At 39.3% G+C, this 12,156-nt stretch overlaps 2 protein-coding genes across 2 annotated transcripts; one reads left to right on the top strand and one right to left on the bottom strand.

Annotated features, from left to right (window-relative positions):
* Window positions 1-161: 161 nt before the first annotated feature.
* Window positions 162-6,428, bottom strand: ptgr1.1 (prostaglandin reductase 1, tandem duplicate 1). Its single transcript, XM_079845232.1, has 9 exons — window positions 6,332-6,428; window positions 6,025-6,146; window positions 5,905-5,950; window positions 5,659-5,718; window positions 4,828-4,995; window positions 2,662-2,935; window positions 2,438-2,543; window positions 508-626; window positions 162-396 (listed from the first exon to the last, which is right to left on the bottom strand). The coding sequence occupies exons 2-9, from the start codon at window positions 6,128-6,130 to the stop codon at window positions 286-288; spliced, it is 990 nt and encodes a 329-aa protein (XP_079701358.1). The 5' UTR covers window positions 6,131-6,146; window positions 6,332-6,428; the 3' UTR covers window positions 162-285.
* Window positions 6,429-6,638: 210 nt separating this feature from the next.
* haus3 (HAUS augmin-like complex, subunit 3) lies at window positions 6,639-11,897 on the top strand. The gene is made up of 5 exons (XM_079841764.1): window positions 6,639-6,708; window positions 8,127-9,148; window positions 9,904-10,358; window positions 10,456-10,735; window positions 11,353-11,897. Exons 2-5 carry the CDS (start codon window positions 8,174-8,176, stop codon window positions 11,566-11,568), a joined length of 1,926 nt encoding a protein of 641 aa, XP_079697890.1. The 5' UTR covers window positions 6,639-6,708; window positions 8,127-8,173; the 3' UTR covers window positions 11,569-11,897.
* Window positions 11,898-12,156: the final 259 nt, after the last annotated feature.

Raw genomic sequence — 12,156 nt, 5'->3', positions numbered from 1 at the left:
AATGATTTATATGCTGTTCATATGTAGCTCATCAAGTTCACCATGACTCAGCATGTTTTTTTAAATACAGCATTTAGAAATGCTGAATAATTCTGGGCAATATATATATATATATAGCTTTCATATGCTTATAATATTAGAAGAAAAAAAATACTCTTGTTGACACTTGTTTACAAAAATCAACTTTATTTGTAAAACAAAATAAAGGACACATTATTAATGCAGAATCTATGCCAAAAATAACATGACTGTTGTTATAGGAGCAAACCACTGAAGCACTTCATCTCAGACTTTAATGATGGCCTTCCCAATGTTTTCCCCCTGCAGCATCCCCATGAACGCAGCGGGCATGTTTTCAAACCCAGCGGTGACATGTTCCTTACACTTCAGCTTTCCCTGTAAACAGCCAAATCATGAGACACTGCATAATTATCCATATATAAATATGAGAAAGCTAGTATTGGATACATTTAGATTCCATAGTATTAACCAAGCATGCTGATGTACCTCTTGCATCCAGGTCAACATTCGCTTTAGAGACTCCTCATTTTTATGTTCCCATCTGCCCACCAAGAAACCTTCCATTTTCAGCTGCTTAAAAATCATGTGCATGTGTGGATAGGGACCTAAAAAGGACAAACAAATTATCACAGCTGTAGATGAACAAGAGTCTATGTCTACCCAATTCATCATGCCTAATTTTATGCTTCAGTAAAGGTGACAATGCATTTTTTGCATTATAATGTAAAGATCATTCAAAGCACTCTTTCCTGAGCTGTGTTGGAAATCGCCCCCTATAACCTCATTAACTATTCCCTATATTACTCCACTAATATAGTCCACTTGAAACAGTGAATGAAAACGAGCGAATTCATACACTGAGTGCACCGAAGGGCTGCTGCTTTAGTATAGTTTGTGCTTGCGGTTTAATAATCATTTGAAACTGGCAGCTCCTGTAGTAATTAAACGATTTATCTTGAAGTCTGTCATGGAAACTATCATTTATACCGATCGGATCAGGCATAACATTAATAATACTGATTCTCTCATCACGGCACCTGTTAGTGGGTGGGATTTATTAGGCAGCAAGTGAACATTTTGTCCTCAAAGTTGATGTGTTAGTAGCAGAAAAATGGTAAAGCGTAAGTATTTGAGCGAGTTTGACAAGGGCCAAATTGTGATGGCTAGACGACTGGCTCCAAAACTGCAGCTCTTGTGGAGTGTTCCCGGTCTGCAGGGGTCAGTATCTATCAAAAGTGGTCCAAGGAAGGAACAGTGGTGAACCGGCGACAGGGTCATGGGCAGCCAAGGCTCATTGATGCACGTGGGGAGTGAAGGCTGGCCTGTGTGGTCCGATCAAACAGACAAGCTACTGTAGCTCAAATTGCTCAAGAAGTTAATGCTGGTTCTGATAGAAAAGTGTCAGAATACACAGTGCGTCGCAGTTTGTTGCGTATGGGGCTACATAGCCACAGACCAGTCAGGGTGCCCATGCTGACCCCCGTCCACCGCCGAAAGTGCCAACATTGGGCAGAACTGGACCACGGAGCAATGGAAGAAGGTGGCCTGGTCTGATGAATCACGGTTTCTTTTACATCACGTGGATGGCCGGGTGTGTGTGCATCGCTTACCTGGGGAACACATGGCACCAGGATGCACTATGGGAAGAAGGCAAGTCGGCGGAGGCAGTGTGATGCTTTGGGCAATGTTCTGCTGGGAAACCTTGGGTACCACCTACCTAAGCATTGTTGCAGACCATGTACACCTTTTCATGGAAACGGTATTTCCTGGTAGCTGTGGCCTCTTTCAGCAGGATAATGCGCCCTGCCACAAACCAAAAATGGTTCAAGAATGATTTGAGGAGCACAACGAGTTTGAGGTGTTGACCTGGCCTCCAAATTCCCCAGATCTCAATCCAATTGAGCATCTGTGGGATGTGCTGAACACAGTCCGATCCATGGAGGCCCCACCTCGCAACTTACAGGACTTAAAGGATCTGCTGCTAACATTGGTGCCAGATACCACAGCACACCTTCAGGGTCTAGTGGAGCCCATGCCTCGACGGGTCAGGGCTGTTTTTGCAGTAAAAAGGGACCAACACAATATTAGATCATAATGTTATGGCTGATCGGTGTATAAACCTTATTTAAACAATTTAATAATCAATTAAAAAGGAATTTATACCTGTATGATATATTAAGCTGTACCCACATTGGACCAGTGATTTGGAAAATGGACGGATGGATAAATTACGTGCATCATCAGGGTAAGACGCAGGAATTCATTCGGCACGAATGAGTGCACTCGATAACATCCACTATGGTTTCAGACACCACTACAAATGACTGTCCTCTCAAATAGTGCCCTATTTAAGGGTAAAGGGGGTGATTTCAGCCCAGGTTAACCATGAGAATCACACATATAAAGAGACACAAACCTGTTTGTGGGGTGGTGTCATTGTACAGTGATATTCCTCCACAAACAGCAATACGCCCAAAAGTATTCATCTGCGGAATAGCAACACTCGAAAAAGGGCCACCAACCTGGAAACCAAGATTATGAAGTTGTCTTTTTAAATTAAAAAGGCCCACAAAAAGGTATAGTTATTTGAGAGTTGGTATCAGAAAATGTATTATTCTACTAGTATCAGTCAGTTCTTACATTCTCAAAGTAGCAGTCATATCCATCAGGTGAAGCGTTCTTCAGGGCTTCCTCCAGTGAAGAGACAGTCTTATAGTTAAAAGCCTGGTCAAAGCCCAGCTCCTTCAGGTATGCCACCTTGTTATCACTTCCTGCGGAACCCACAACCTTGCAACCTTTAAGTTTGGCAATTTGACCGGCTACAGAGCCCACCGCCCCTGCGGCTGCATTCACCAGTAAGGTTTCTCCTGGTTTGATAGCGCAGACCTCCTCCAAACCGTAGAGTGCAGTCAGCCTGTGGCGCACAGTTAATGTTATTCATTATCTATTCAGGTATCCTTTTATCACATAAAGTTTGACTTCTATGTGGTGCCTAAAATAAATAAAAGATCAAGTACAATTTGTAAATAAGTTGAAATAGGATTGCATCAGAATTAAGAACAGGAATGATACTATAAAGATAACTACTGTATAATAGCACACAATAACGCTGCGGTAATGTGGTCTGCTGCTTTAAATGCTTAAGCATTTCGACGATGGATAGGTTCTGATTGTCAATGTTTCTATCATTCATCCGCTGAAAAAAAATGTCTGAAAGTGATTTCTAAAATATGGTTCCTCTAAGTCGTTATCGTTATAATTCTGCCCTACAAAAGGCAAAAGACCTTAACTTGCTAGAGTGTGGAACTCAGAAAAAGGACTTTAAAGATTTTTAGTTGTCCAGCCAAATGAATTATAGGTAGGACACTGAAAATGTGATGTTTTAGTAATGAAAATGATCTACATAAAAAAAAAATCTTGAGCTCAAACTTGACTTTTGACCCCTATTTTGAAGCCTTTGTACTGTCAGCAAAAAATGAGAAGTGACACCAAGGCAAATGGCAGTAAGTTCCACATGATCAATATTTGGTTGCGGATCACCATTTACAAAATCATTATAGTAACTTACACTTTTATTCAGGTATTGTGTGTGTCAGAAGTGCTTTAGTGACAGATTTGATGTTTTAGTAATGAAAATGATCTACATTAAAAAAATTCTTGAGCTCAAACTTGACTTTTGACCCCTATTTTGAAGCCTTTGTACGGTCTGCAAAAAGTGAGAAGTGACACCAAGGCAAAAGGCAGTAAGTTCCAAATGATCAATATTTGGTTGCGGATCACCATTTACAAAATCATTATAGTAACTTACACTTTTATTCAGGTATTGTGTGTGTCAGAAGTGCTTCAGTGACAGATTTGATGTTTTAGTAATGAAAATGATCTACATTAAAAAAATTCTTGAGCTCAAACTTGACTTTTGACCCCTATTTTGAAGCCTTTGTACGGTCTGCAAAAAGTGAGAAGTGACACCAAGGCAAAAGGCAGTAAGTTCCAAATGATCAATATTTGGTTGCGGATCACCATTTACAAAATCATTATAGTAACTTACACTTTTATTCAGGTATTGTGTGTGTCAGAAGTGCTTCAGTGACAGATGTATGACACAGGCTACACTGTAATTTAAATACAGCAAACTTTAATGAACAGTAAAACAAAGGCAGAATACTGTAACTCGAGGCCAACACAGTAACTTCTAAACAACGGCTAAACAATAGCAGAGTATCCTAACTCAATTTGAGCGTTCTAAAACAAAAGGCAAAGAACAGTAACTGGTGTTAAGGTGTTCTGCCTTGGTTTCTCCTGGGCTTTTGGAAGTTACAGTTAAGACAACCCATTATTATCTCGATAAAACAACGGAATTGACTTAAGATACTTATCCACATGATAAAGGTCTTAAATGTCCCAAAAATATAAATAACTCATTTTCGACCAAAAATGAAGTTACTGCCTTTTGCCTTTGTAGGGCAGAATTGTGGTGAGGACTTCCCCATTGTCATATGCCTTGTTTTTGTGAACAGTCAGAAAAGAACACAATCCATTTCCTATCAGCCAAAAACACTTCTGAGAACATGTTTAAAAAAGCGTTGCAAAACAAATCACACTAAATAGAGAACATGTGAGCAACAAACGTATGTTGCGTAAAGCCAGAAGTGAATTACTAAAACGCATCTACTTTTCCCAGAACTCTGTAATGTTTACTCACAACATCTTGTGAGTAGATAAAACATCGAATAATGACTATCAATGTGGATTTACCTTTTGGAAAAAAAAAACAATTGTAGGTTTGAAAGCAGCAGTGGGTTTTACCCTGGCATGCCCATGGCTCCGAGGGCATGGGAGAGGGGGACATCTTGAGGCCAGTCAACGAAGATTTTGTTGAGATCACTCCCATCTGACACAGTATGTGTTCTCCAACCACAACGACCAACCACATTGCAGCCCACAGGAAATGAAGGATTTTTACTTTGAATCACCCTATAGTCAAAATAGAAGAAAGAACAGATTTATGGTTGGCATATTGCAAGTTGGGATAATCTTTTCTTCCCTATTGTGACGTATAACCAAGTGAAACAACTTGTTTAACAAGAAAAAAAATGTAGGGTGGGACCTTTGTCCATCTGGAATTGATTGGATCTTTGTGGTTTGCTACTGCTGCAATCACATATGTGTTGTGAGTCGTCTCGCATGAGTGACAGGTTGTCCCAATGCCGTTGCAAGAGAAGGAAGTTTCTTTGATTAAAAAGATTACGAGGGCACATTCATTTAAAAAAAACTATGATGTGCATAGATAAATAATTTATATATATTAAAAAAAATGCAATATTCCATAAAAAGTAAGAATTGTCAATTTAGATTCTGTGACTTTAAAAACCAAGAGGCATTGTCCCTTTTAAAAGAAAAAAAATTGTATAAACACAAACTGGTTTTTACTGGTCTCTTAAGGTATGCACAGGTTTAAACAGTCACTACTACTTTTAAGTGGTAGTTCTTGATCTAACCAACTAACTAACGGTCAGTAATGGTAAATGAGTTGCAGATGCATTTCTTTTCAAATTATAACCAGAGAGTTGTAAAGTTCCTATTTTACACTGACTGAATAATCTTGATGAAAGGGATTGAACAGGATGAAGCTCTTACTTGGCCACTTGAGTTCCGATCATCACGTCTCCTGCCTGCATTCGAACACGACTGTATGGTCTAGAGGAAATTAAAAATATCTAATTGTATTTTTCGAGGAAATAAAAATGAATGCCTCAAACATTTCACATAAATCAAGAAAGGGATGATTTTCAAACAAGCAGGATCAGTCTGACTTTACTGCATCTCATCAGGCCCTTAAATGCAGATATTAGTGCACCTGCCTATTACAGCTTTCTCACTCACCGCATGTAAGGGTCCACACTAAGGAACAGTGCCTCCAGAAGGACCTCTGAAGAACAAGAATAAATGGTGTTCAATAGAGCAAATATGAAACATATAATATGAAATTTAAAGAGAACAAACCTCCATCTCTGGGCTCAGAGAGCTGCTCTAGTTTCAGCTCAAAGTCGGCGTCTTTGGGAAAGCCCTCAAAGTGCTGCTTCAGAACCCAGGTTTTGGCTTGAACCATGGCTCTTAGTTTTGAACTGTAATAGTAAACGAAAATAATATTGCATGCATAAGTTAACACATGCCAAGTGTAAAAAGAATGTTGTTTAACTTTCAAAACAACAGACTGCGTTGATTTGCTCACACATCACATCTGCAATAATAAAAGTAACGGTCCGAACGTGTATGATGTAACCATCATAATGCAAAACGATATACATACCCGTTAATGTACACAAAGCTCTCTATTCTTCTAGTATGATACTTCCTGGTGTTGCGCACAGACGTGTTTAAGGCCCTCCCACTTGGCTGAATCTCAATCATGTGACATTTCGTATTTATCTGATTGGCCGACTACATTTGTCAATAATCTTCAATAAAGATACTTCAGCTTTTTTTCTTCAGTAAGTCTACTTCTATATATTTTGTAATACATTTTACGCAACATTATAGTATTTTTCCAACTTATGTGGCAATAAATAAGCTTTTGAAATAATATAATTCGAGAAACCACCCCACCCCCACGTGACGAAAGCAAGCGCGGGCATTTCGGAAGTGTGGCTGTGGTAACGTTACGCCTGACGCGATTCTGTTTTCAAGGTAAGGATATTTTTTACACACTGCTTTGTGACAAACATGTCACAGTCGGTTTTAACTGAATTGTTGTGGCAAATGTATTAGTGGTTGTACTCTGCAAGCAAGGTAAATTAGCTTGATACAAACGTTGAACAAATAACGTTTACTTTACCTCGGTTTTAACGGCTCTTGAAATTCAAAATATTGTATTCAACTGTTATTCTGACGCTAAAGCTACTTTTACTAGCTTGCTTTGAGGTATTGGTCATAATGAGCAAGTCGTGTCTGAAACTTGTGATTAAATGACAGATTGTGATGGGTCTTGGGTTATTTTTTTTTCTTTCCTGAGGATTATTATTTAAATATATCTTCATATTTATAAGTGTGTTGTAATATCAATTAGTGTGTTGGTCACATAACGTTACGTTTTGTGGAAACTGCTTTTTCCAAACCTGTTTTCCACAGAAGAACGACTAAATCACCACGACTGTTTATCAGTCGCTCACTTTCATCACTCACTTCCAACTGCATCAGCAGACTTGGCTCACTTGGCTATGCTGAAAGTAACGATATCGATGACAACGTAGTACACAAGTGAAACTAAGAATAAGTGTACTTTGATGAACAAACTGAGCAAAGCAACATGTTTATTTATAACCTATAACCCGTTTACCTGAAATTGTGAAAGTTTTAATTCAGTCGTCCACAGCTAATAATAATTGTTTGGTCTCTTTTAAATAGAGTTTACACGGGTTGTTACAAGAGACTATACAGATACTGTTTCAATAGTACTGTACATCTTCTGTTTTGAATGTAAAAGTGGTTTCAATTCCTAATAAAATATTTATATACAGTTAGATATAATTAGCCCTGGGAATCCTCATTTAAATAAAGGTAAATTAAAGTGTGTGTGGTCTAAATTGATCAAAACAGTACAATTATAGTGTAACAAGATTTCTATTTTAAATACTTTATGTTGAACTTGCTATTTATCAAAAAGAATCCTCGAAACAAAAACAAAAATAGTTTCCACTAAAAAAATTTAGTCTTCAACATTGATAAGAAGAAATGTTTCTTGATCACCAAATTAGCAGATTATAATGATTTCTGAAGGATATGCTGAGTAATGTAGTGTATTAAAATATATTAAAAATAAATAAACAGTAATAAACATGTAATGTTTCCACAACAATGTTTTTTTTTTAAAAAAAAAACCTTCCCAACCCCAAATGGTAGGTTGTGTGTGTGTGTGTGTGTGTGTGTGTGTGTGTGTGTGTGTGTGTGTGTGTGTGTGTGTGTGTGTGTGTGTGTGTGTGTGTGTGTGTGTGTGTGTGTGTGTTTTCCAGTTTGCACACAGTGCAGCACTTGCCTCAATTGGGCCTCCTTTTGTAAATGCATATAAAGTAAGGCTTGCTATAATGTCTTTTGACTATCTGCCTTAGGATAACTGAATATCTCTGAAGTGTGAGCCGAGTTCACATAAGCAGACATGCTGGATGGGGCTCAGTTCGTTGAGGCATTGTCACGGTTGGGTTACCCACGGGCGTCTATGCTGAAAGGTTCTGAGTTTGACTGGTTATTTGAAACCGCACCAGATAACCTCCACCTTTTAAGTGTTGTCTGCAAGCGCCTGAACCGCGGCAATGTTCTAACGCCAGAAGAATTGCAAGCGTACAAGGCACTCCAGAGGTCCGGGAGGCCCATCTTGGATCAGGCGGCACTGGCTGAGCTGCTTAAAACCTGTTTGCCTGTGGATGGAGGTGGAGGTGGAGGGTCACAGAGCTGTTCTGCGCTGGGTGGAGAGGGAAATGTTACAATTGAGGACCTTGAGACAGAACTTCAAGCTCTCCGCAAGGAAAAGCAGCTAAAACAACGCAGACTCAACAAGCTGCAGATGCTAGCTACCAACTGGGGTGCAAACTCCTCTGCATCCCAAGCACTGCTTCAGGAAGGAGGCAATGTGGTAAAAGATGCCAACTCTGCCTTGGCAGCTGAAAACGCATACACCAACTCAGCAGTAGAGAACTTGTCAAAAGAGACCACCAAACTGGCTGGCTTTTTCCAAACCAGCCCTCATTTACTAAGGAGTAAAGATGGAGCCACTCCACCTCAATCAGGGACCCCTGTACTCCTTTCTCAGTTGTCTCTAGAGCCGTTCCTCCAGCAACAGGAGCAATTCACCAAAGTGTTGGCTGCCTACACTCAGCGTCAGTTCTTTCAGGGCATCTCAGACATGATGGAGACCTCCACATTCAATCGTTGCCATCTGACAAATCTGAGCTGCTGCAGTGAGAATGAGGAAGAAGAGGCTGAGGGACTGGTGGAGCTCAGGAAGAAAGAGATGGCACAACTCCAGTGGGCATATGTAGTGGCACAGTACCAGCTGGTGAAAGAGAGGGCAGAGGAGCATGGTGACAAGGCAGCAAAAGAGTGGCTCATCCAGCGAATGAACGGCAGCACAGAGGTAAACACATTTTTACTTATGTTGATTATTTTCTACGGCAAACTTAAGCTATGTATTTCCTTTGGTCTTTTTTTCAAGACTAGTAAAGTTGAACAGTAGCAAAGACTGTACATATATACTACTATGCAAAAGTTTGGGGTCCGTAAGAATTATTATTATGTTTTTTTTACTTTAAGAAATTAATGCATTTATTTAGGACGCATTAAATTGCATTTCTATTCATCAAATAATCTTGAAATATTGAATCATGGTTTCAACAAAAATATTAAGCAACAAAACAGCTTGAAAATAATAATGAATGTTTCTTGAGGACCAAATCAGAATATTAAAATGATTTCTGAAGAATCTTGTGACACTGAAGTCTGGAGTAATGGCTCCTGAATTTTATTTTATTTTTTAAAGTTATATATATAGAATAATATATATATTTTTTTTAATCAAATAGATCTTGCTTTGATGAGCATAAGAATCTTTCAAAAATTAAAAAAAAAAAAAAAAAAAATCTTACCAGCCTCAATCTTTTGAAAGGTAGTCGTTGTTTGAGTAATTCAGTCAAATATTATCATAGCGGACATCCATTTTGTAGATGTGTGAAACAGCATTTTAACCGCTATTGTAACATGTGCCCAAACAAATTTGGTTGAAGATAAACATGTTGCTTGGAGTAGAAACTTGGGCATGTGACTTTTAATGATACAGTTAAGGCAATATTTTCTCTGCCTTGGATTGACATTTTCATTCTCTCCCTCTTGTAGTCTCTGAGCTACTCACAGGTGAGCAGGCTTGAGCATGATCTACGCTCTGAGATCCTTTCAATTCAGTCTGAAGTTCAGTTTCTTATGTTAGACCCAGTCCGCTCCGCATTACGAGACTGTGCCCGCCTCCTTAACATCCCCGTGGTACGTGGTGACCTCGCTCTTCAAGTAGCCAGGCAGAATTACTACACCTTCAGACAGAGCGAAGTTCGCAACCAGCTTCTCCATCAGAAGGCCTTCTTCGAACTTGTGCGCCTGGCCCAGGATACAGAGCTCCTTAGGGGGAAGAGGGTGATGGAGCAGCTTGATGAAATAGTGAAGAGACTGGAGGGGGCAGCAGAAGCGGCTACTCAGAGAGAAAACACTCTGACACAACCTCACTTGACTCAAGTCCCCTACCTTGGTTCTAATGCTAAACAACAGATCATGAGCTCCAAAGATACAGCCTTTAGCAGGTAGCCCACCATGAATGGAGAGAAGTTTAATTTAAAAAAAATGTACCATGTAATGCAGGTTGAGATTGTAAGACTATATCCTGTGTTCTTCCTTCAGGTTGCTGCAGATACTCAAGATGGGTAAAGCCTCCACGGAAAGAGAGGATCCATTCCAAACCTACAGTAGGCTGGAAACCGCAGCCTCCAACTTACAAGAAAATCTGGTCACTGTACAAGAGGCTTTGGATGGGGCTAGACGAGAGCAAGCCTTTACTGGAGCTCGGTTAGAACGTGACCGAGATGCGCTCGACCAAGTGGCATACTCAGATATTGTGCAGCCTCTCCTGAGGCCGCAGGTATGTGCTACTGCCACACCTGCACTGGAGCTTCATGCACAGGTATGTCTTTGTTGTCTTTTTTTTTTCTCAACCTCACCGCCGTTTTCTACATCATCCCTCGTGAATCCCATGAAACGTGAGCAGAATAATTTGTCAACATTCTTGGCTTGTGAAAAAGCATTCACCTCTCATCATTGTTTGGTGGTGGATTTTTTTTCTGCATAATAATTTGTTGTTGTCGTTTAAAGACTTGGTGTTTTCATCCTTGGTGAATAGATTGAAAATTGTCAATGGCTTCTGTTTCCTTTCCTGTCACTGTCACCTCACTGTCTGTGAAACACATTTTATTCTAATCCTCCGAGAAAAGTTTTGTTCTGCTGACACCCTTGAAAAACTTTAACAATATCTATTTTTATATTTGAACCTGGATTGGCCATGACATAAAAATAAAAAAAAACTCAAAATACTATATTCAGCACACACATTTAATTTCTCCTCTTTATTTCTCATTTTAATGCAACATTAATTCAACAGATTACCTTATTAGCAGTGGATTAAAACCACTCTATTATCAGTTTGTATTTATGTTGTTCGCCACTTGCATGCACATAAAGCAATCAGTGTTCATTAGGAGTTTAAACCCTCTCCATCTGACTTGTTCCACTCTTTCTGCGTAGGAGCTCACAATTGTTCTAGATGAGCTGGAGGTCAAGCAGAAGACCTTGTACACACTTCTTCAGGAGATAGTTGGGGACTTGAAAGCCAAACGTGGGAGACTTGAACGCAGTGCCTCCCTAAAGAGAGAGAGGGAACTGTATGTCTATTTCCATCTGGACCCAAGACTGCTCAGTAGAGCAGTGAGAGACATAGAGGCTCGAGCAGGGCCTATGTAGAATCAGATCTCCTTTGTCTTTACCAGCCAACATATACAGGTCCCAGCTGCAAAAATATGGCTGAATGAGAAATTACTGTTAAATGCAGATTAGGACATGGATCATTGTTGTGGAGCTTCATAGATCATATATATTCATGTATTCTTTATTTCTGCTATCTGTTAATGTTCTTTAGGTGTGTCAAGTTTGCGTTCGATGCCTACAGTTTCACATTAAATTGCATTTGTACTTTTTGTATAAATGTGCCACACCTTGTATAAATCATAGTGCTTATATATTCTTGGTGATTAACAGTTCTATCTTTGTGAATAAACATAATTTGTAATTTCAGTGTTGGAGCAAATTTTTTGTGTGTGTGTGTTTCAAACTTACAAATGCGTTTTTTATTTCAATGCATTTAGGATTTTAATCATTAAAAAGGCCACCAGAAAAGCACCAGCCAACTATGTGTATCTGAGTTGAATGACAGACATTGGAACAATGGATTTCCACTCTTATATTGTGTAGTGGAAGAGTATGAAAGCAGTGTTGCTTGTGCACATTTGATCCCTTTACTGTCAGATTTCAATCCAGCACCTCTTTTTTTAA

This window comes from Gobio gobio (genome assembly GCF_949357685.1).
Source record: "Gobio gobio genome assembly, chromosome: 2".
NCBI lineage: Eukaryota > Metazoa > Chordata > Actinopteri > Cypriniformes > Gobionidae > Gobio > Gobio gobio.
Note: the sequence above shows the minus strand (reverse complement) of the source record. Positions and strands in the feature narration are given on the sequence as shown.

Excerpts from the sequence above, each read along its gene's own strand:
- haus3 (XM_079841764.1), top strand. The coding sequence starts at position 8,174 with ATGCTGGATGGGGCTCAGTTCGTTGAGGCATTGTCACGGTTGGGTTAC. Across the intron at positions 9,149-9,903 it reads GAATGAACGGCAGCACAGAG|TCTCTGAGCTACTCACAGGT; the intron begins GTAAACACATTT and ends TCCCTCTTGTAG. Across the intron at positions 10,736-11,352 it reads CACTGGAGCTTCATGCACAG|GAGCTCACAATTGTTCTAGA; the intron begins GTATGTCTTTGT and ends CTTTCTGCGTAG.
- ptgr1.1 (XM_079845232.1), bottom strand. The coding sequence starts at position 6,130 with ATGGTTCAAGCCAAAACCTGGGTTCTGAAGCAGCACTTTGAGGGCTTT. Across the intron at positions 5,951-6,024 it reads CTCTGAGCCCAGAGATGGAG|AGGTCCTTCTGGAGGCACTG; the intron begins GTTTGTTCTCTT and ends CTTGTTCTTCAG. Across the intron at positions 2,544-2,661 it reads ATGACTGCTACTTTGAGAAT|GTTGGTGGCCCTTTTTCGAG; the intron begins GTAAGAACTGAC and ends CTTGGTTTCCAG.